This window comes from Plectropomus leopardus, chromosome 11, assembly GCF_026936395.1.
Source record: "Plectropomus leopardus strain MGB_pleo_1.0 chromosome 11, ASM2693639v1, whole genome shotgun sequence".
Classification (NCBI taxonomy): domain Eukaryota; kingdom Metazoa; phylum Chordata; class Actinopteri; order Perciformes; family Serranidae; genus Plectropomus; species Plectropomus leopardus.
Window position 1 is genome coordinate 8,960,008 of NC_142186.1, and position 24,624 is coordinate 8,984,631.

The 24,624-nt window shown below is 42.9% G+C and overlaps 1 protein-coding gene across 2 annotated transcripts in view; it reads left to right on the plus strand.

The window, feature by feature from the left end:
- The window catches only part of rspo2 (R-spondin 2), a 70,302-nt gene that overhangs the window by 32,052 nt on the left and 13,626 nt on the right, over positions 1 to 24,624 (plus strand). For both annotated transcript variants that reach the window (XM_042490723.2, XM_042490722.2), the window contains exons 4-5: positions 8,746 to 8,889; positions 10,302 to 10,490. In XM_042490723.2, coding sequence (XP_042346657.1) covers positions 8,746 to 8,889; positions 10,302 to 10,490 — 333 coding nt within the window. The remainder of the gene's footprint in view (positions 1 to 8,745; positions 8,890 to 10,301; positions 10,491 to 24,624) is intronic.

Sequence of the window (24,624 nt, forward strand, 5' to 3'; positions counted from 1 at the left end):
TGTGGTTCATACAAGCTGAAGAGGCTTTCACAGTTTGCTCTATGACATAAAATACGTCAGCAAATACCCCACTTGTGAATTTTTAAGCTTTTACATGTTAAAAAAAAGACGGTAGACTATAGATTATCATCATGAAGAACACTGGTTTACAGCCCTTGTATTGGTGATGTTGAAGTCATACAACAATGGTGTACCTTGTTTATGGCATAACATTTGCTTTTTATTTGCATTTATGCTTCAAAAATCATAAAATTGGAGTTCATTTGTGAGGATTATCTTGCTGAGGAAAACATGTTTATACTTCTGTTTCACTACAGAGTTTATTTTATGCAATAATCCAAAGGCCAGTAGTTTTGTTCAGAGATGGAGGGTGAATGAACCCACACTTCCTCAGGGAGGACGGGACTCGTAGATGTTACAGATACTGATGTTAAGTTACCTGTTAATGGTCAGTAAATGCCTCAAAAATTTCAGCTAAATTCATGTTAAACTCCCATTTCCAATATTTAGTCATATTAAATAGAGAAAAAGTTAACCATTACATGTTGTTGATTTACATGATGTTGATGATTTTTGGTATTGACACTGTATATATATCTATATCTATATCTATATATATATATATATATATATATATATATATATATATATATATATATATATATATATATAAAACACCAAAATTCTATTATAACAAATATGGTCTATTTTGCATCTCTGTGTCCTTTGGGCACAGATCATTTTTTTGTCTCCTGCAGTTTTAACCAGTAACAGTCACTTCACCCTATTTTCAAGACTGAGAGAATTGAAAGAGAAAGACATCTTGCTAAAAACTCATTTTTTTAATTTATCTTTAACCCCGCTATCCTAACCGCTGTATCCCCATGCTGGGTGAGTTTTGACTTTAACTGATCCTGATTTGCGGCAAGTTAATCTGAATCCCTCTCCGTACAAACTGCTCATAGAACAACATCTTGTATTGTCACGTAGCATCAGATCTTAGAGCAAGACCTACTTTGATGTGATCGCTGCTTCAGTCATTGCTCTCTAATCCAGTTCCCTATTTGACCCCCATTCTCAGCTGTGCTCCGCATGTCACTAAACAGTTCACATCCAACCTCCATGAGCAGATATTTTATTGGGTTGGAAGCTAATTGTCGGGTCAGTGAATGTTGCTTGTGAGTTGACACAGGCAACTGGTATGCAAGAGCTCAAAGGCACAGTGGACGAGTGACGGTAAGGGGGTTCTCCGCCGACATGGTCGGGGCTGCCGGGTGCTCCTGGCTTCCAAAGAGGCCTGGAACATGGCATTACGTCTCTGTTATCATGAGCTTTTTAAACACAGGCTCTGAAATCACTTAGGGAGCAGCTGCTTATTATTACACCAGAGTTTGTCTGTGTGATCTTATCTCATTCAAGAATTTTTTGTGGACTGCCTGGGTAAAGGAAAACAAGAGCAAGACAAGCAAGCAGCTTGTACATTCAGCCACTCGCTGGCTGGAACCTCACTTTTAATATTTCTGAAGGGCCTCCCGAGGCATGTGATGGAGAGAGCCACAGGCGAAGAGGAGTGATGAATTGTCCAACACTTTTTACTCTGCTGTTTTTAGACTGAAACAATCTGTTTATGAGCATGAGCAAATATGTTATTTGGATGTTCACTTCTGAAAGAGTATTTAGAAAGTATTCTGCAGTATTCCTCTTCTTCACCATGGGTGGGCTGCAGCTTATCTCAGCATGCACTGGACAACTTTGGATAGATCATCAGTTCTTGGCTAAAATATTAGTTTTGTGATATATTCGCAATATATTTGACAGTCGTAATGTGTTAAAGTTAAATGTCATAGTTCAGACTTCATTATAAGTCAACTTCCTGGTCATAAACTTGGACATTTATGACTCATTATATGGTGGTGGCATGTATGGTGTTGAAATGATATGCCAGCACTACGAGAACAGTGCCAATGGAAATTCAATTAGGATCCTTAGCAGTGGTGGACATACAAATTCTGTGGTTCAACAATATCACGACATGGGAAGTGGTTAATTATGCACCCTTATAGGTAGTATAAAAAGTGAGAAAGTCAGGGAGGAGGTCAGGGTGGTGGACAGGTCAAGGACACTGTTGTGTCCAATGTGAAATTAAAAATCCATGTTGACAGTGTGAAAAAAAGCTATTATCGGATGGCTACCTGGAGCAGTGACCTTCGTGGCACACTCTGACACCTCTGTTCCTCAATATAGTGGAAAAGTAACTGCACACTTATGTGTAAAAATGTAAAAAGACCTGTTGGCAAGGTTAGAACCAGCATTATTTTGTTTTGCCAATGCACGAAATGCCACCTCATTTGTGACACCTACAAATGAGATAACCCCACGAACTCTGCCGTTACAGGCCAAAAACACCCATTTTTCCTGTCTACACAGCAGCACTGAAAACAATTTCTGAACATCCTCAACCTAAAAGGCTGATTTAGTGACCTAAGACGCACTTTGCGTGTGGACAGAAGGCCAGTACGTATAAACTAAATGCTCTGTTTGCAAAAATACCCATGTCCTTATGGATTGGGTCTAAGGTCCACTGTTCTGAGGTTTTTCTCCTACATTGCAGAGAAAATAACACCGTAGTTAGAGCCAACAACAATGGGAACTATACTTTCCGCAACATAACATAACCGGGGGACCATTTACAGCTACACTTCAGCTGGACTCCAGAGAGGCCCGAAGCATTGGAGACACAGTGTAAGCTACTATTACTGAGATGTAGTTGGTTTGTTAGTTATGCCTTTCTGTTGCATAATACCTTCCTGTATGTCTATATATTATGTTTCCGGGTCTCTGCTTTGCAAGAACTTCTTTCAACAGCTAATGGACATGTTGATATGAGCCATACACCATATGCAGTAACTGCAGTGTTGTCCACAGGAGTTCTTATCAGCCGCCCAGAAGAGGCCCCACACCAATGTCTGAGGGTGTCAACCCACTGCTCTGTGGGGAAGATTTGTAGCAATGGTCACATAGTGTGCTGCTTTATGTACAGCCAAATCTGCGGGAATGTGGTTACTCTCTTTCATAATACCTCGGTTTTAACATACATTCCCAAGCCAAAGCATATTCTGTCATTTTGTATCACAAGGAAGCTCTCGGGCTGAAAGAATTATGAGCTGAAAGGCGACTATCAAAGCTGTCATTTAGAAGAGAAAGTGTTGAGAGGGTCATCATGGGAGCACGGCTGCATTCAAAACTTCCTCCCTTGGGGTGTATTACAGACCCCCCACTGCTACACACACTCTAGCCACCAACCCTGTTGCCTTATCCCACTGCAGCAGGCTTTAAAAACACACAGAAACCCCAGCTGTGTCCGCTGCCAGCCAGCCACCAGTCTGATGGAGGCCTGGGATTGCCAATATCCTGGAAGCGTGGTTTAAATATCACAGCTCAGTCAGTGCCAGCCTAATGTGCCACTAGAGACTCCTCTGTCAGAGGTAATTTTTTTTGGTTGCCAATTGTGATTTATTTTTTACTGCATTTCTCGGACTGAGGAAGTATGTGACCAAATCCCATTGTTGTCTTTCTTGCTGCTTTGTCACATCACATTAAGGCTGGAAGTAGAAGGCGATTGGATGTGCCTTTTCCAAGATCGTTTTAGAGTTAAAGTACATCATGGGAATTTGTTGGGCTGGAGGTGGATAACAGCCATGCGTGATGGGCCTCAGCCAAATTGGTACTGAGGCTGTATAAAGGAACTTACGTGGGTTTTGCAACCTTAAGTTGGCAGTGCTGGCAGCCTCTCTCCGTGTCTTTCATTCAAGTTCTCTCTTTCTCGCTCTAATTCTGAGCTTGTGGGTATTTCCATTGCACAGTCTAACCAACAAAAAGACCAGTTGCTTTTGGCCTTTGAGCCTTACCAAGGGACATTTAATCATCACAGCTTTACTAACTGCACTCTCACATCTGCCAGACAATACAATGGACCCACCAAACCAAGCCCTGCTCCCAGGACATTACAGCCAGACGCAGAGTTGAATCGGGTTATTTCTCACAACTCTGCGTAACTGTGCGTACTCTAGTGTTAGTGGAAGGGCTGTCTGTGCTTGACCACTGTCTGAGGCTTGAGCTGTGTGTGTGTGTGTGTGTTTGTGTGTGTGTGTGTGTGTGTGTGTGTGTGTGTGTGTGTGTGTGCATGTGCTGGTGCTGGTGCTGGCTGAGCAGATACAAAAGCAGTATATCACAGAGTGTGTTCCTTGGAGTGAAGAAGCTAGGAGGGCCGCTGACACATCTGTCATCGCTGTGCTTTCTGTGGGAGATGCTGATTGACAGGAACACCAATTCTGCTTCACCTAGCCCGACGCTGGCGCACGGAGGAGCACCCAGGTGGAAAAAACAGCATTGAGGGAGCTGGGAGGAACATGGCAGCTCTGGCCTTTGCCATGAACTCCTGCCATCCACAGCTCCCCACGACATGGCTGGGTGGCAGCGAGCAAGCCAAAGCTTCCATGTCAGCCAAACCCGAAGCCTAGAGAGTAGGTCAGAGCTGTTCGACTCAGCTTGGAGGCAAAGGATGGAAAAATCGGGCTTGTTTTCCCCCTCTCACTGCCAGGCCTTTTACGACATGGACACTCCTGCTGCGCAACATCGGGTCTGGTTAGCTTTCTGGAGGAGGCTGAGGCTCTCTTGGTAGACTGATGAGTGGTCTTGCAGCCCGCCTCCAGCTCAGATAACATAAAAGACCCCGTCTGGAACACGAGAGATTCATCCATCTTCACAAAATGATTTAGCACCCTCTCTTGACACAGTGAATATTCATGTAAATAAATAGAGTGATTACACATGGTGTTGTCAGCCTGCGGGGGAAGAGCAGTTGACTGAAGCTGACTTGAGGCTTTGAGTGTCCGTGATAAAATCGGCGGGCTCCCTGTCCAGACCGCAGCGGAGGGACCGGCTGCTGCCAAGCATGCGCCATTAGATCACAAGTGACGCTCTGTGACTCATCTCCCGGCTCCTAATGCACTTGACATGCAAACCACATGAAATTCAAGTGTCAAGTCAAACAAACAACAAAAGGAGTGTAATAGAGATACGGGGAACCGTGGATCTGGTTAACATCACTTCAAATCAGGAACAGAAGGTGAGACCAAGTCAATGTTTTGCAAGTTAAAAGCATGGCTCATATTTTTGTTCTCAAGTCCCAAGACGAGACAAATAAGTCCCAAGTCAAGTCCCACTTTAGGAAAGGCAAGTCCTGAATCAAGTCCCTAGTTGAGACAGGAAAACGCCCAGTCAAGTCCCAAGAAAAGACAGGCAAGTCTTGAGTCAAGTCCAAAGTCAAGACAGGAATGCCCTGAGTCATGGCCCAAGTCAAAACAGAAAAGTCCTGAGTCAAGTCCCAAGTCAAAACAGAAAAGTCCTGAGTCAAGTCCCAAGTCAAAACAGAAAAGTCCTGAGTCAAGTCCCATCTCAAAATAGGAAAGCACTGAGTCAAGTCCCAAGTCAAGAAAGGCAAGTTCTGGGTGATGGCCTAAGTCAAGACAGGCAAGTCCCAACTCAAGACAGGAATGTCCTGAGTCATGGCCCAAGTCAAGACAGTAAAATCCTAGTCCCGAGTAATGACAGGCAGGTCCCAAATGAAGTCCAAACTCGAGTCCTAAGTCCTAAAGTTTGATTCTCGAGTCTTAAGCAAGTTGAAATGCACTCTTCACCGAATGTAATGCCATTTTAAGGAAGGGGCAAGTACATATTACATTTATAAACATTATGAAAGTTTTATATTTATTTGTTGACAACGTTGTTAAAACGATATAGACCAAACAAGTGCAACTGATAAAAATAAAAAGTAGTGCTGACATTGCATTTTCATAGCATATAGCACTCTGTATGTTTCTGTTCTGTCCTCTTGTATATAACTTATCTTACAATGGAAACACTATATTATTATTTATAATTTTCTCTTCACAAATTGGCTTTTGGGAAAGTATCAAGTATTTCAAGGTCAAAGGGCTCAAGTCCAAGTTAAGTTATGAGTCTTTGGTGTTACAATCCAAGTCAAATTGCAGGTCTTTTGGATTTTTTTTCGTGTTAAGTCCAAAGTCATCAAATTTGTGACCTGAGTTGATACCCATGTCATGCACTCGGCCACTTTCCCCGCAGCTTTTGAAATTCCTCTCCGAGCTGAAACACAAGGCTTCTCCTCCTGTCTTCATAATATAACTCACAGCCAGAACCAGGCCGGCAGATAATGATGATAATACGTTTAAGTCCCAAGAACACCGGGCCTTCAGTGGGATCTGATGACCTCATTACTTCTCATTAGTCTCCCTGAGGCACCTAGATGAAGATTTTAAAGGTGGTCCAGAGGTTAATCCTACAGGCAGAATGAACCCGCTCCCCCTTTGTATCAGTTTCTGGAGCTGCTGGACGAGCTGCCCAACTGCCGACTCGGCTATTGATCGCTGTGGGAGCTCCTCCAGTGTCACAGATAGCCCACGCTGTCCCAGATAACGGTGTCCAGATAACTGGACACAGGGATAAATGTCTGTCATAGTGATCCCTTCCTACCCGCTGTGCTCTGTGATGACCTCTGACCTCTCCGGCTTTGCCTCCCTGCATTCTAACTCCCATGGAGCCGCATTGATGTGTCATCCACCTCATCCATCTATTACTTATCTTCTATTTAGAAAACATTTCCAAGCAGTTGCGCCAAAACGACAGTGATGTTTTAATCAAAAACCTTGTAGAGCGCTACTGCTGCTGCAACAATACAGTATTTCACACATCTGCGTCGCTCCTATTTACTGTCAATAACTGAGCATTGCGCAACAGTGTTTCAGAGTACTGCCAGATGTTTTTGTTCCCCCTCATACTCTTTTATTTTTTTGTTTTGGGAGCTAAAAGTCTCTCAGGTGATGACAGGCCTGGGAAGTTTGAAGGGTAAAAGACAGCTTTGTGCTTTCCAATTAGCTCGGTGATTTATTAGCCTGCTCCTTGTATTGGGTTTGTCTTGTATCACATCTGACTGATTCAGTTTTACAAAAAAGAAGTAGAGGAGAGGCAGAGAGCTTAAAAAATGACAGCAAAATGCATTTATAACTTCTCATAGAATCACGTATTCCATAGCAAAATCTCTATAGTTCCGTGTAACTGTGGAGATCCAAGACATATGTTGATATATGAGATAAAAATTGAGCAAAATACAAACCTAGATATGATAAATCAAATCAGATGATTGAATTTATGTTGTGAAAACGATGCGAGAACACAGGAAATTACCAAAGAGATCAGTGATTTATGGTCAGTGTATGAGTGTGCAGTACAGCCTCATTGTAGAGCGGGTCTATCTCAAGCCATATCTGATTGGTATGTGTGTGTTTGTGCATGTTCGTGTGTGCATGTCCATGGTTTGTTTAGACTGGTCGGGAAAGCGTGAGACCAGAGTGAGTGGGCAGAGGCCATACTTTAGGGTTCAAAGTAAAGCGGGGAGGGACCCCCTCGTTTTGGAGGAATGTCGAGGAGTAGGCCTGATGGTTAGCTGGAGATGGTGTAATTAAGGGGTGTGATTGTGAGAACCTTCCCTTCCCCGGGCCCTGTAAGGGTCACAGATAAAAGAGCAGCCCTCAGCCTCCGTCGCTCTCACATGTGGAAAATCACAGTAACGCAGGTTTATGCACCGAGAAATGCACACAGAGGCTAATGCATGGTTGCGAAGAAGTGTGAGACACAATCAGAGGAGCAGATGACACCCTACCTGGGACGCCCTCTGCAAGCAGTGTCTGCAGGTTATATATTGGAAGTCTATTGGGTAACACAGCCACACAGAGCTTCTGAGGAACGTCATAAATTAGCCAGCTCTGGGAGGCTCCTTCTAATCATGTGGGCCTGTGCGTCGCCCTGTTGGTGTGGTTGTTGTAATTTGGCCCTGCCTGACGGGCTATTTGCAGAGTAAGAACTTGATGACACATTGCCGTGCCTCGCTTTTTGCAAGTGCGGCGCTGTGTGTCATGCACAGCGGCAGGGTGTGGCGTGGGAGGATAAGTGTGCTGTTGTGTTTGCTGACTAAACACATCAGCATTTGTTTGGCAAGGCAGTGTGAAAATGTTGTTGTCCCCGCTCCCCCATGTGTCCCCCTTCTTAACCCACCTCCCCCTTTTCATATCGTAAGCCAGAACTTTGAGGATCCGCACAGCTGGCCAGCACTATGATGATGAGCCATCATTTACACTTTAATGCAAACCTGACTTCCCAATAGTTCTCAGTTATGGATGCAGACACAGATTGGAGCTATGCAGCGTGATAACATAACAAATTAACCCTTAAGGACTGTTTGGTGCATTTTACACACTTTTCAAACCCCCTGTTTCATAAGTGTCGTCCCCCAATGTTGAAACGAAACAAACGCCCTTGTTTGTTTCTTTTCAAACTGTTGAATATTGGTGCATTTTGTTGAAAGAAGTCACCGTGACATAATCCCTCGCTGTCTCGGCTGTTGTGTTGATTTGCTCACACTAAACAAGAACAGGAAGATGAAAAATAAAATACCTGTCAGGCCAAACAAGTTTTCTGAAATACATTTAGGCCCTGAGAGAAATGATTCACAGGGCATCGACTGCATTTTTTTTTCTCTTGCGGGAGAGACAGCATAATCCTTTCAAGAACCCCCCTTCCCCAAACCCCTTAGCTTTCGATCAACACCAGATGAGAGGTTTTGCTCAGACCCTGATGACTCTCCTCTTTCTCTCCCCCTTTCTCCAGGGTGCAGGATAGAGAACTGCGAGTCCTGCTTCAGCAAAGACTTCTGCACCAAGTGCAAGTCGGGCTTTTACCTACACAAAGGGCGTTGCTTTGATAAGTGCCCCGAGGGCTTTGCCCCGCTGGAGGACACCATGGAGTGTGGAGGTACGTCCAACAAACACAAATATGTGCAAAAAAGTGTCAAGAAAGTAAACAAGCTTTTCTTTAAAACCTTGCTTTACCTGAAAACAGTATTCTATAACTTCTCAGCTGGTCTGCTTATTTTGGGCAAGCAGTTGAACTGGGACCACACACAAAGAGGTTACAGCATCCCAGTAAAGCTCCTTTGCCCTGTATTTAAGTTTGACCCGGGGTCTTTGCACTCTGCCGTGGTTTCACTGCACATCACTGAGTATGTTTACGAGCACAATATAGTCCTGTTTGTGCTCTTATTCTGAAAAAGACAATATTCCGACTAAGATGTTTACATGGCTAATGAAAATAAATATTTCACTAACATTCATGTTTACATGCAGCTGTGCATACTCTGATTAACGTGCCTTTACGTGTCGTTTATCATGTCAAAATATGGAGAAGAGATGCTTTTCATTTTTGTTCTTTGCATCAAAATGTTTTTTTTTTTATTTTATTTGTATTTTTTTCACATTTTTCCACTGGCCACAGACGTGTTAGACTCCCATTTTCCTTCTTTCCCCTTTCGAAAAAGGTCTGCCTTGTGATATTTCATATCCTAAACCTGTTGATACCCAAGTCTTTCATAAAGTTTTAAAGCAGGTGTGTTTCTGACAAGAAATATGGGATTTTCATTTGAATGCACCTCTACCCCACACCTAGCAAATTGTTGGCAACTTGGTGTACAACTTAACCATGACAATGCACAGAGCCGACCGTAAACAGACAGGAGGCCGTGTGTCACAAGTTGCGGTAAAAACCCCTGTTGAGATGCACATTCCAAATTGGCTGTATACATGTCCAAATAATGCCCCTAAAACCTCAGTAACACCGGCATATCATGTTTTAATCGGAAAATGCCAAATTTGGAAAACAGCCTAATTTGGAATATTTAAACGGAATATACTGTTTATATGATCTGCATCAAATTCAGAATTTTGTCATATCTGAAATACTGTCAGCATGAGTGTGTTAATTGCGATTTGATTCAGGTCTGTAACTAACGCATTTATGCTTTTTTCAATGTAATAATTGTTGGCCAAATTTCCCATTTTTTAAGACTGTACCAGTGGTACCAACCATGTCATATCATCTTCTCAACAAGTAGTAAGAATAATGCTCCAAAGTAAGGCTAAATTTTGGCTATGGAAAAAACAGTGGCCCCTTGACCTCCGACTTTAAGATATCTGAATACCTTGTCAATATCAACTTCACAACTGTTTTGTAATGCAAAATAATGAAATAGGAAATGTGAATAAAAAATGTGATTCACTATTGAAATTCTGCAATTAATCATGATTAAAAAATTATTAATTTAACAGCCCTAATTCAGAATAACAGGTTACATTGGTATGCATGTAACTGAAGACTGTGTGTCTCTGCAGAGGGCTGCGAGGTGGGCCAGTGGAGCGAATGGGGAGCCTGCACCAGGAGAAACAAAACCTGTGGCTATAAGTGGGGTCTGGAGACCCGGACGCGGCACATTGTAAAGAAACCACCCAAGGACACAATACCTTGTCCCACCATCGCTGAGTCCAGGATGTGCAAAATGGCCATGAGGCACTGCAGGAGAGGTAAGGATGCGATACCGCCATATGTTGGCATGTGTGAGCGAGATAGTCTGTCAGTCGGTCCCAACTTCATCCATGTTCGCTTTAAAGTTTACACTGAGTATTAAAGAAAACAGCCCACTTGTCCCATAGGAGAACTCTCTTCCCCTCTCTCAGTTCCACCTGTTTCATGTAACCCTCGTACCTTCCACTCAGCCTTGTTTTTTCACCGTCTGTGTTTTTGAGGTGGCGTCCCCATGCATGAAATATCAGTATTTTTCCACGGCGAACTTGTTTGAGCCAGCCCTTTTTCTGAGGTATATTTTTCCCCCTACTCTCCCATCTCCCTTCCCCTCTCCTCAGTGGAATTCTTCAAAGTACGAACTGCAGGTTTCCTCAATGGCCGTCTCTGTTTCCTCCCGTCAGCTCGAGAGATATTTGCGGTGTGCACAGCATGTATGTCAGGCCATTAAATGAGAAGTCAAATCTGGAATTTCTCTCTGTGTGAATACAGCAAAGGGAAATATTTTTTTTCAAAAAGTAAACCATTTCTCTCAGACGGTCCAAACACACCATTTGGGGGTGATGGCCTCAGTTAGCAGTGCTTTTAAAATAAATGTCTTTTCCCTTAATGCACTTTTACGTCTCTCATAAACTTTGGATTAGGATAGGCCAAGTGTAAATATTTAATTCACCAAATAAGGAAGCAATTACAGTGGCAGATATCATTCAGGCTGTCAAAAAAGAAAAACATTGTTTAACAGAAGGAGGAAAATATTCTAACCTCGAGGATTTTTCTCCATTTTTGGCCTGGACTGTTGGATGGGAGGATCATTTAGTGAAGTGGTGAAAGAGTAAATAAACTTGAAATAAACCCTGATAGTTTCTCATATTTCAGCACTACCAAGGCTCTCTGGGTTGGAAACTGTGATTCCATGGCACATTTAGTTCCTAAAGCCCTGTCCTGTTTGTCAGGGAAATTCTCCCCAACCCCCGTGCACCTCTTCATGACTCCTCCACGTCTGTTTGACCTTTTCCAACAAACTTTATGACCTCCTTTAATTAAAATTTGGCATTGTTGCGCCTGGTTACTGCTGTTAATTGTCCCGAGCATGAAGTCACTGATGTCAAGTTGTTGTTGAGTGCATAGCAGAACCATTCATCTTCAGCAGACTCCCTGCCACTGTCCATTGCAAATCTTTCAGCACAGTTCCTCCGGCCTCGGCTGTGTGGTTATAAGCTGTGTGTAAACGTGTCACTGCGTGTGCATCTTAGGGCTCTGCGGGCTCGAGAAGTGCCGCGGTGGCCTGTTTAATAAAGGTAAATTTCAGACTTAAGGCATGTGTTGTTAATTTCCCACTGCTCGACCGCTAGTGAAAAATCCCACTTGGCAAAAGCCAGTGAAAGGCAACACTCTTCAGTTCAAATAAATACGATGTAAAAATGTAAGCTGCTGAAGTCGAACGCAAGTGAGATCCAGTGCCGTCACATGGGAGCGCGACCGACTGACATTGTAAAATAATCACTTCCCACGAGTGATAATAAAGCATAGTCCGATGGGGAGAGAGGCCACCCTCTGAAATGCAAGTGATCAGGAAGTGGAGGTAAAACTATGGCTGAGTTCAAAATGAAAAACCTTGTGACCTTTTAAATGAATACACATTTGAAGGACTTTGCAGGCTATAGTTTCCTAATACTACATGAAGGGACAGTTTACCCCTAAATCAAATAATAATATTCATCCATCTACCTGATGTAATATTTATCAGTATAGATTGTTTTGGTGTGAGTTGCTGAGCGTTGAACATATCAGTCATAGATATGTCGGCTTGTGGTGCTTAAAGTGCCAAAATAATATACCAGTGACTCAAGATAATCCACAAACCTTCCGCAGTTTCATGTGGAATTACTTTTTTTTTTTGAACAAACCACACCCAATCTCCTCAGGCAGAAGGAGTGCATCTACTTATGACAAGAGGGTCGTGCTTGTGACAGCATGAGATGTAAACATTAATGGCGTCTTCCCCAGCTGAGTTGTATCAATGGGAACTGAGAGCTGGTTTCAGTTGAGAATTGGTTCCAAATTGTCTGATTCATAATCGTATGCAAGCTTATTTATATTATTTGATGGATGCCAGCATGTTTTTACTTTATTTTATTTTATTTTATTTTATTTTATTTTATTTTATTCTGACAGTAGTGTATTACAAAACATCGATGTGAAACTCATGCATCTACGCTGCTGGAAACTTACAACAAGAAGGAGTCATGGGGGAGAGAAAGAAATGGTCTAAAGTGTGTCTCCATTTTACAAAGAAAGATGACACTGGTACTGTTTGTATTATCTTTAATGTTATAATTTCAGGTAAGGATGGAAACACCCACAAAATTCTGAAAAACCTTTTCTGACAATATTCATTAAAATTCAAGGAATGCCATGTATTTGACACTCTAAGCAAAGCTGCCACAGCTTCCCAAACAAGCAGCACATTGCTTAAAAAGTGTAAATATCCTATGTTATAACAACAATAGCGCCATGCAGGCATAATAATGTAACAGTTGGATTGATGCTGAAAATCTTTGGAGACTTACTTTTTATACACATAGACTTTTTTTTAATCAAAAATGAATAAGGGAGTGTTGTTCAAGAACCAGATGGACAGATTGATGATGGCATTGATGTCAATAAAATCTTATCAGGTCCCATCCCCAGTGAGCTGTAACATGAGCTAGCTCAGTGGTTCACGTAAACTAGCAATAGATGAAGAGAGATATTGCTGTTGAGTTTTTTAAATGTGTTTTTTTTTTTTTTTTTTGGTGCTTTGAGCACCAGAGGCTGACCGCCATCTAGTTCCATTATATTCGAGTGAAGGCAGACATTTCAACAGACGATATTTCCAACACTCTGCAACTCACAAAACAATCTAGATTATTAAATAGCAATTCGCGTTGGCTGCTAATTAGTGCAGGATATGTAGTTTTTGATTTGGGGATGAACTGTTCCTTTAAAAAAACAGGACTTCAGTATTGTAAATAAAATGTTAAAATTAGAGAAGTGCAACCTCAATGTATGGATTTTTTGTATTCAAAAGGGAAATATAAATATAAGAAGTGCTTGTAATGATCACCTGGAACTTAAGACAGTCTAAAAATGGACATTTTTATCAGCTCTTCTCACGGGACATCAGACACCAATGTTTAGGATAAGCATAGGATTATATAACTGCAGACCGCAAAGATGCTGTGGATTAAATGGAGACAGGAAATAAGAGGACACAGCATGTAGGTATACACTATTTATGGAAATGCTAATCTGATCACCCAGGCTTGCATTTCGACATATCTACGTATTTCAATTACACTGGACGTCACTGAAAGATCCCTGTCTCCCAGCTTAGCCTGAGACGCATAAGGACGACGCGAGTGATCTTCTTCTTTTTCCCCTCTGTGTCGGCAGAGATCTAATCCCTCTGTAAAACACACACACGAGCAGAAAGAGTATAAAGCCCAGATAATGTCAAGAGGCGAGGCACTCACAGCAAACATGACGAGTTGTGTAAACCGTGTCTGATGTGTTCCGTACAAGTTGCCGATCAGTGTAAACACTGTATATCATTCGCACTGCTGGGATTCATTTGCTGTTCTTGGGCCGCGTTTGCCAGGACAGCAGTGTCCTGATAACTTATGCTGTCCCCCAAAATGGCGAGGAAAGACAAAATATGTGGTGGTGCTTTCCATCCAACTGTCAAGCTAATTTTAAGCAAACTTTTGAAGTTTGGCAAAATAAACTTGAGATTTGGTGCATTTCCACTGGCTGTGTTGCACGAAGGACGCCATATTGAATAGTTTAACCTGTGTGTTTGTTTTTGGCATTGAGATTAAACAGCTGCAGCTTTATTTATTTGGTGTTCCCATGGTTATTAATCACATTACTTCCGAAAACATCGGATGATTAGAAAACCGTTCAAGCAATGTTGATAAAAATCTTTGTAAAATTCTACCAGCTGTTTAACCTTCTAACTCCCGAATCAACATCAGTTTTCTTGTGCTGTGGTCAGATACTTTTTAAAAGCATTAACACCTCTGAAATCTGTAAAAATTGGTTTGATTTCTTTTCAAAAAACGAAAAAGGCAACTTGGCAAAAGAGGTATATACTATATATATATAATGATTTTTCACCACTTTCTTAAGGTCTTTTTTTGTATTGTTTTATTTTTATTTATTTTGTTGCTTACTTTCAGGTCATTTTCTTGTAACTTTTTATTTATTTATTGCAATCTGCAAGCAAGCCAATTTCCTCAGGTTTCAAAAGGTTGAAGATGGTTTTGATATAATGGAAAATGTGCTAGACAATCTCTAGTGGAATAAGAAAGTCTTGTCTCGTGGTGGCTTGGCTGGCGTGTGTGCCAGCATTGTACCCCTGAGACGGTAAAATGCTCTTCTGTCCTCCGGATCCCTGGAGTCCTGCTCTGATCAAGGCTATAAACAATAAAGAGACTTTATTAATAGCTGCTCCAGTGCTATCACCATTGACAGACTGCCTCCACTCTGTCTTGTGAGCTGATGGGAGGAGAGGAGAGGAAAGGTGAGGAGAGCGATAACGCTGCAGCGCCCAGCTGTTCCACATTGATGCCATTAAGGAATCCCCCACAGAGATTTCCCAGCAGCCTCTGTCACTAGATTCACTGGTTTACAAAGTGACGTGTGTGACAAGTTTGATTGCTTTTTTTCTGCTCTATCAATCCATCTGTGCATTTTTTTCTTTCTGTCTCGCCCACCCACTCTACTATAATCTTGGAACAACAGCTGCTTCTGCCAGCGACATTAGATCTTGTGTAAACAACTTAAAACGTGAAAGCTCTCCAAACTCTTAACGTAATCCCCGATTTGGGATTTAAGAGGGACTAAAGTCCAACACAAACGCACCATTGCAACTCGGGCTAATTTCCGACAGTTTTCGCAAATCGGCTTTTAGATTCTCAGACGGCGCAAAAGTCTTAATGGTAGCGGGTAGGACTGACATTTGTGCAGCTCTGCTTGCTTGATTTGTAGGTAAAAGTAGATTATTTCCAGGGGCATTTGTAGTGCAGGAGCCCAGAGTTAACCTCAACAAGAACAGAAGTTTTACAATATGGAGTTATGGAATAGTAAAAATTTATAGCTTAGCAAATTTTGGAACTGATAACAAAAGCATATTAAGGTTTCCAGAACAATGCAGCTCAGTTTACACTCTAAAAGCCCATGAAGTCTCACAGCCACACTACTGATCTCATGGAAAGAAAAAGGAAAGAGGAAGTACAAAAAGATGGAGCAAATAATGATTATATTTGCCTATCGGATTATGTACCTGTACTTGGACAGCTGCAGGCCTTTGTGGGAGTATTGATCTCCCGTGTGTGTAACCAGAGAAACCATTTCTGCTGTAGGGCTTGATCAAGGCCAAGCCCTCCATCCCATCCGTCATCTGAGTGCTCGGCTCCAGCCACCACTAATACTGTCTGTCATAACTTTTGTGTGCAGTTTGTGTTTGCACTGTAACTGTGATAACTACCTCTTGCAGCCATGATGCCCAGCCTATTCCCTCCGCCATCAATTTGAAACCCTGGATAAACAAGTTTCGTTACACGTTCTGTGGCCGGGATGTAGAAGGAGGATTTACCAAGCTAGACTCAATTTACCACCTCATCACTCCTCTGCAGTGTGACATCTGAAGGCCCTGAGAGGTCTTTGTCTGTATTTAAGGCCTTGGACATGACAAAGAGGCGGGCAGTTGTTTAATTTACCGCACAAGCACCTACAGTCTGGTGCAGGGGACCAAAGTGAAGCCAGATCTGCCCCTGATCGACCAGACCCAAGAAAGGTTTGGTTGGCTGGTGGGATCTATGCCAGGTTCTGTCTGAAGCCAGTGTGGTTCTGCGGTAAATCCACAGCGATGTGGACCTCCTGGTCCTCACCGTCTGCAAACCATCTGCGCCTAAGTCTCTGCTCCTGTAAAACGATGCACAGAGCAACGGTGATTGCCTCAAATCCGCTCTGGAGGAAGCTCAACCGCCTTGTCTGTAACGCACACTACTCGGGACACCAAAACGATTCCGGTTTCTGGCAGTCTTTGCGTACCAGCAAGCAGTTAATGCGCGTGCATGCGTGTGAGCGTGTGACACACAATTTTGGTGTTTATACTCACTGAGCCAAGAGGTTTAAGCTCTGGCGAAAGATGCCATTCACTTCTGAGCGTTTTAGTTACGCAGGCAGCGTGATCACATCTGAGTCTGGCCTGCGTTTGGCTTGGAAAGCCGACATCCAAACACATTTCTGGATGTGTTTTTGTCAGCATTGCCTTCTACCATCGGGCCAGCTTTTTTCTCAAACAGATGCACGCTTTCAACTTTAGGCTAATTGATGGAGCGTGTTCTCCTCGTCTCAGCAGAAGAGCTCACGGGGCAGTTTGTCCAAATCAAACAACAATCGAGCCCTGCTCGAGCCACCACTCTGATGTTGACCCAAAAGAGTCTTGAACAGAGGTTTGCACTTCTGTTACTTCATGTACTTATCTCATTATTCCAATTAATGTTCTCCGGGTGTGCTCTACGGGAAGTCAGGACTGTTGCAAGAGAGAGCTGGTGCACAGATGACAAGTGCTGCTCTCATTTCTGCCACAGAGGAATGACGGGTGGTGATTAACGGCGATCTCTGGCCTGGGTAATATCATGGACAATCCGGATCAGTTCTTCCCGCCAGCGGGAGCAGAGTGAGGAGCGTTTTCCCAGGACAGAAGGAGAGCACTAATTGGCAGCCGACCTGTCATAGTGATTATGTGTGCCTCACACCGCAGCCTGTTGTGACTCGGGGAGCCACAGCTTAATCTTCATTTAATAAGGCCGCTCTGTAGGAGCTGACACAGTAGCTGGTGAGAAGGCCTCAGAAGTACCATGCCTCCTCTGGACAGCATGGATGGCCTGGCTCAGGACACAGGGCCCGAGTTGGCGTCTGACTGGGACAACCAACTTCGTGCAAGCTTGCATCGTTCATTAATTTAATTAAAAGCTGCAGAAATGTGGTTGTGATGATGAGAAAATAATCAGCTGCAAACAGAGACATAATGAACATGTCCTCACGCGGCTGTGAAACTGCAAATCTGAGAGGCTTTTGGAAGCTTTGCACTGAGTACGGCTGAAGAGGAAAGACACATCAACCTGTCATTGACTTGGCCAGGTCTCCAGCATCCCAATGCCAATGGCAGTTATGGTCACCGCTGCGGTCGCACTCACAAATTAACACAAGTTCTGTTTCAACTATAACATATTTGCAAATCTCTGCCGTAGATTATTCTCTCTTTTCTCCCCTCCGTCTTTACACTTATGTTTCATATCTCCTCCTAACCAGATGAAAATTGATTATCGAGGCCCATGTCTGGACAGGCAATCCACACTTGCTTTATACTGATGTCCTCAAACCAAACTTTCGGGTTTATTTTTCTGCCTGTCGCGCAGTTTAGCAGCGTTAAATCTTCTGTCGGAGGAGAAAGTCATTACCAGTAGTCTGTGAGACTTCTCTGCCCTTGGTACATTCCTTATTGGAGGGGGTCAGGAAGGAGGGGGACTATGCTGGAAGCTTTGGGGAGAAAAAGAAAGGAGGGGGGGTCTCTGATTAACTTCCCACTAAGTGCCCCTGCACTCTGACCAAAATAAATATGGCTGCTGTCATTTTGTCAGCAACTGTCTTCAGAGAGCAATATTTGAAACACCCCATGATCCTGCTGGCTTTTATATGGAGAATCCATCGTCATACCACAGGCATGAGCCATAAACATGTGGAGGCCTTTCAAAGACCAGGGGGTGGAGGGATGGATGGAAGGAGGGAGGCTGGAAGAGGAGGGGTCAGCGGTGCTCGCTGGGGCTCCGTACTCCACATTATTGTCATCTGGTCTTTTCCAAGCAGGAAGAAAGAGGAGGGGTGTGAGTGAAGGGTGTGTTGTTTTTTTTTCACACTCTTTGGCCCAGTTGAGTTGTGGTTTTGCTGTGCTGCCTTTTGTAGACTCGTGTACACACATTAGATGAAGCAGTCCTCTTATTTGTTTGACTCGCTGTGTGTGCATCGGCAGCAACGCTATTCCAATAAATCCAAGCCGGCGGGCATAGATATGCACTTTGATAATGTTCAGATGTCCTTTTAACAACCAAAACATGGACAAAAGTTGATGTTTTATGCTCAGCCGTGACTCCATTCTGCATCATTTTGTGAAATCGTGACCTTAATGGATCTTTTTTCAGCTTGAAAACCCGCCTGCACATATTGTTCAAAGAGGAGGAACACTGCTGTGTTGGTTGCAAGGCTTCCGTTGTCGTCGTTCTGGCAGAGGAAATGAGGCATATGGGGCCGACATCAACAGCCCCATCAAAAACAGACGTACACAAACAAACAAAGTGGTAGCAAACTGGAGGGGGGAAGAAGAAGGAGGAGGAGGAGGAGAAGAAGAGGGAGATACTGTAAAGAAGTGGAATGTTTTCATGTTCTCATGCCCCACAAACGGGAGCTATTTCCCCCCGCTGAGTGGTATATGGGCTGATATTGCCCATGACACGGTCCGGGCTGTAAAGCGTGCCTTCGGTGAACGCTCCCTTGATGGGCAGTTTGTGCTGTTATACACCCTGTGATTGTTTTTTACAGCAGACGAGACACGGTCTGGGTCTTTACAGGGATGGATGGCAACAGCTTGTGATGAGATCTTTGAAGTAGGACTCATATATGGACCTCTTTTTGGGCTTCTATAAAATATATGACTACCAGCCAGAGACATCAACTTGTGATAAAATGGAGGTTTGCCTCTGAGAACAGTCTATGATTATTTCTTTATATCAGAGGGCCAACCAGGAAAATCAATACATTGAGGTGCTAAAGGACTTTACAGAGCAGCTTCAGGGGTGGCAATCTGTAAAACCTGTAATGAAACCTGCTCGCCCTGCTTTAAAACATTTCATTAGTATGGATTTTGGAATGTGCTGTGATGATCCAAATTTTTAGACGTTCATCCACCCTGACAGGCATAAAATTCTAGGAAAACACTGAGTTTTGCACTTTCTTGGAAGCATTTGGAACAGTGAAATTTAACTGTATCACATACACCCAATATTATCAGTTTTCTGCATCAATCCAGTTAACCTTTTGAAACCTGAGAAAACTGACTTGACCCCCCCCAAAAAACAAAGTTAAAAAAGTTCCAAAAAATTACCTGAAAAATAAGCACAAACAAGTTAAAAAACTTTTCATAAAAACTTATTCTAATTATTTAAGAATAAAATGGGTTTTTTTTAAATGATAATATTTGTTGGTTTTTTTTGTTTGTTTTTGTTTTTTTTCACCTTTTACTCATTTCTTGCAATTCGTGGGACATTTCTTGCCAAGTTTGTCACTGATTTGTTTGACTTTGGTTTCAAATGGTTAAATAGCTTCAGTTTCATTCAGCATATTTTTAAACATGAAATGATTATGAATATAGACTTTTTTATAATGGTTTTCTGGACATTTTTGGATAATTTTCTAGTAATCCTCCCCTCTTTTTTAAAACTTATTTTTAGGTAATTTCCTTGTCACCTTTCACTAATTTCCCTGCAATTTGTGGGACAGTTCTCGTAGAGTATGTCATTGACTTTTTGACTTGGCTTTAAATGGTCAAATACTTTGTGAACGGCTCCTGAGCGCAGCACAAGAAAACTGATGTTGATCCAGGTTTCAAAGGGTTAAAATACATCAAGTTCCTATAGCCGTCTGACCTTAAGTTGGAGTAGACCCCTGTGTCGAGGTTTCTCACCTCATATTTAAATAACCCCTCTAGTCTGACCCTGCTGCCAGCTCTCCTGTGGGCCGCAAACACTTTCATCTCTACATCTCCACCACACCAGGAAGGACGAGGATGCACTCACACTTTAAGACACACATTTCACGCACCCAAAGTGTGTAATAGACACCGCCAAACAATAAAACAGACCTCACAGGCAGAACAAGTCACCACATTATCTACTCTCTTCCTCGTCCCTGTTTCCATTCTCCTTTCCTGTCTCGCACTCGAATGACACCCTCTCGCTCATGTATCACATATCACAGTGCAGAGCCAGCTGAGCAACAATGTGCATGCCACAGAGGAGGATGTGCTCGCGTGGCGCGCATTGTTCGAGGCAGCGCTGCGTGCACTGGAGTCCTCCCTTTCCAGTGGTCTGGCTGGAGGAGAGGAGAAGGAAGGCAAGGAGCCGAACGGGATAGCCTGAGAACATCTGGTGCACAGTTGCGCTGGCTCAGCCACCAGAAGCCCCTCTCCTCTCGTCACTGCTCCTCTCCTCCTCTTTCCACCTTCCTATCTTCTCTCTCTCCATCTCTGGCGGGCGTCTTTATTGAGACATCACAGCTTTTAATTACAGCTGCTGATTCAGACAGAGGCTGTGGCTTCTGACCCACTCATGTCCAGGTCGTGGACCCGGTGCACAGACATGCAGACACAACAAAGCAGCAAGTATAGACCTGCCGGCCTTTGGCTGTGTGTACGTCTGGGTGTTTTTATGCGTGTGTGTGAATTAACAGTGACAAATACAGGGGAGGGTGCAGACTAAAAGCAGTGGCATTATAGTGGTAAGTAGAGGCCAGGACAAACTTACCAAGGTTGAAGAGCACTGTACTCCCATCAGCGCAAAAACAGCTTAACACTGAGGTGATGTCACTGGTTCACAATCAGGGTTCCTGTGGATCCTTAAGAAGTCTTATAAGGCACTGAATTCATTCATCTAAAAATAAAGCCTTAATTGTTATTAAAATGTTTCAAATCAATCTTTCAAAAGTCTTTTGGGACATGAGAAGTAGGATTTTCTAAATCTTTTTCTTCCTGATTTTGCATTGGAATTTTTCTTTGTTCAATCATTTCTTAAATTCCTCCTCTTGAACTTGTCATGACGGGAATCCAGGCAATGAGATCTCACATGCAGAGTGAAAAACACAAAATTGCCAAGCAAACCAGCCAGAAAATGTCATACGTATATTCCCACTCCAATTGGTAACCCAAATAGAATATTATAATTTAATATGTTCGTGTCCGACATGTGTCCCATTCTAAAAAGTTTTTTTTTTTACACTTGGTATAGATAATCTAAGGTTTTCACAGGACAAAAAAAAGTCATGTTTTATATTACAATAAATATTTGGGCAAAATTGCCCTTCAGTTTTGGCTACTGTAAAATTTAAATTTCATTCTAGGTGGCATTTAAAAAAGTCTTAAAAAGTCTTAAATCTAACTTGCCTTAAGCTGCGGGAACCCTGACAATTTCAGATGAACGGAGAAAATATTAGCACCAGTTAGTGACCTTAACATGTTTTTTCACTGCATCAAAATCACAAGCCAGCAAAGACACAAGTCTGTCTGCAGTTATAAACTGCTTCTCTGTGAGGTGAAAGAAAAGTCACTGGTCTAGTGCCAGAAGCTGTGCATCAAGACATTTATCAGAGATGTGGACTGGAGTCACATAACAGATAACTTAAAACTCGATCTGACAAAATTAAAAAATTAAAAAAAAACAAACTTGCAACTCATTTTGGACTCTAACACCAGTTATTCGTGCTTTAGCTTGGACTCCAGCCTTTTGACTTTGAGATATTTGATACCTTCCCCCAAGCCCAAAGATGAAAAGTAAGTTGTTTAGTGTGCCAGAAATGAATCCATTTCCCTTCTTTTTCTAACTGACATTAACATGATTCATTCACAGCAAATAAGTTTCCCAGATCCATTTCTTTTGACCCAGTCTGACAACATCCAATCAAGTTGCAGGAGAGAATCATGAGGAACTAACGTTACATCACTGAGCGCCAGTTAAAAAAAAAATAGTATTGTTCCAACTATGATTTGGTCAACAAAAAACTGACTGTGCAAAATGCGAGTGGTGCAGGTCAAAAATTTTAGACTGAAGCCAAAAACTTTCAGCTTTGTTCAACATTTATAATTGCACAAAATACTGTAAATTAAGGCTTGTATTTTCAGAATGTTATGTGAGAAACACCCATGATGTGGAGTTTGCAGTAAATGTAACATGATGGCTCTCAGAGGAAAATCTCGAGACATGATTGAGTGGTCGTTGTCATGAAACTCAACCCGGTCCCAGGTACCATATCAAATCCTTTCAAACATAAATGCTCCTTCCCGCTGGGTGGCAAGGTTCAGGACCGTGATCCTGACAGGCCTTGAGACATTTCTTTCGGATTAGTGGGAGCTTAAGCATCCCTTTGATTTGATTCTTTTCTCCTTCCCCTGCTGCATCTCTGACAGATGCTGCTGCCTTCTGGAGTACACAAACCTCTCCTCAGCGAGGTGAGACCCTGAAATGACCGTTGAAATTGCACTGTAATCATACGCAGCTAAAAACAACAAGAAAATGTCTGCCATATGCCCCAAAGCCCTCTGTTTGTGTTTTAGTGAGTTGAAGGGAGATTATTGACAAGAGTGAGAGAGCGGTGCCTGGATAGAGGAGCTGAGCAGCGATGACTCTTATTGCCCGTGTCTGTGATCAGATCTGTCAGAGCCACTCAGCTGTCTGTCCGCCTGGTGTTTGACAAGTGTTTGATGCAGCACAGGCCTTAGAGAGGATCAAGCCCTTCCTGAATTGGCTTTACCTCTCTCCCCCTGTGCAACAGGAGCTCCGTGAACACATCAAACACACCCTCCAACCCCCTCTCTTCCGCTGTGAACTAATGAACTATTTTTATCAAAAAATATGTGCAGTCTGTTGGATCATCAGAGGAGGCTGAGCAGCAGCGCCTTTCGAGAGTTAGTCAAACAATCAAAGAAAACAAAAAGCGCCGGCCAGACTTGATTCCCTCATCACTGGCCATTGCACGGGGATTGCGGCATGATCCTGATGGCCCCTGTCTCTGTTTTAGTGTCTAAGCCCGTCTGACTTAGCTTGGCTCCCTGCTTGTTAGGGTCTGGTCCTGTTTTGGGACAGTTGTGCTCCACGTCCATGTGAGGGATTTCCTCCTGGGGTTTCCCAGTAGAGGGAAGGGCGGATAAAAGGACTTGTGCAGAAATGAGATATAAAGCGGGAATCATGCTGGACAATTTCCTCCTATATCCTTCCCCGTTCCCTTACAGACCCACAGAGACCAGGAGGATGCAGACCAGGTGGAATTAGAGAATGAGGAGTGTGTGCACCCACACGAACATGCATCCTGAAAAACACTCACGCACGAACACTCATTGTTTTATGGCGCACGGTGGAGATGGCGACTGTGTGGATCACAGATGGTCATCTTGTTCTGTCCCTGCGCCCCTTAGACATTGTTGCTATGTCAAGCTTTTTGCTCTGACATATATGCAGTTTACAATGAATATTCTGGCCATGAAGAGATGAAATCATTTTGTTAGGTAATGATTCTTGGCCTTGGAAGTAATGCTAGGTCACTAGATAGTAAGATAGTTAGCTGGTCAGGCTATATGTGCAGTATATATATATATATATATATATATATATATATATATATATATATATATATATATATATATATATATATATATATATATATATATATATATATATATAGCAATTGTCTAATAATGGCTGTGTCCCCTCTGACCACCCTTTAGCGGCAGAACTGGCAGACACTGTTTAATCCAAACTGTGCAGTCGATGTACATACAGAGAAAAAATGATGGGTTTGCTATGCCTAGTTTGAATTCCTGGCTACTATTGGATGATCAGTGTTTGGGGGGAGGGGTTGTGTGTGTTCACTTCATTTCAGGCATGTGCTACCTGCCAGTAGGTAACAGTGTTTACAAACTGTTTGTTGAAACCCTCACCTATCCCTCCCTCCTCCACCTTATAGCCCCATAGGGATGCAGAAAGCCCCCTACTCTTAGCGCACCTTATTGCATGCCCCCCTCGTGGCTGTGTTAACAACCATTTTATTCCTCTCCATGAAGTGGGGTGGGGTGCTGTAATGCAGAGGGATTGTTTGTGAAGACAGGCTCAGGGGAGGGGGGTCGAGCCAGGTAAATCCCCTCCGTTGGGGGTTGACCCCCCTGCCTTTACCTGAGGCCCAGACTTACATTGCACTCACCAGATCCTGGAAATGCAGATTCACCTCCTCAGATAAATAACAAGTACTCCAAATATTTGTTTAATAGTG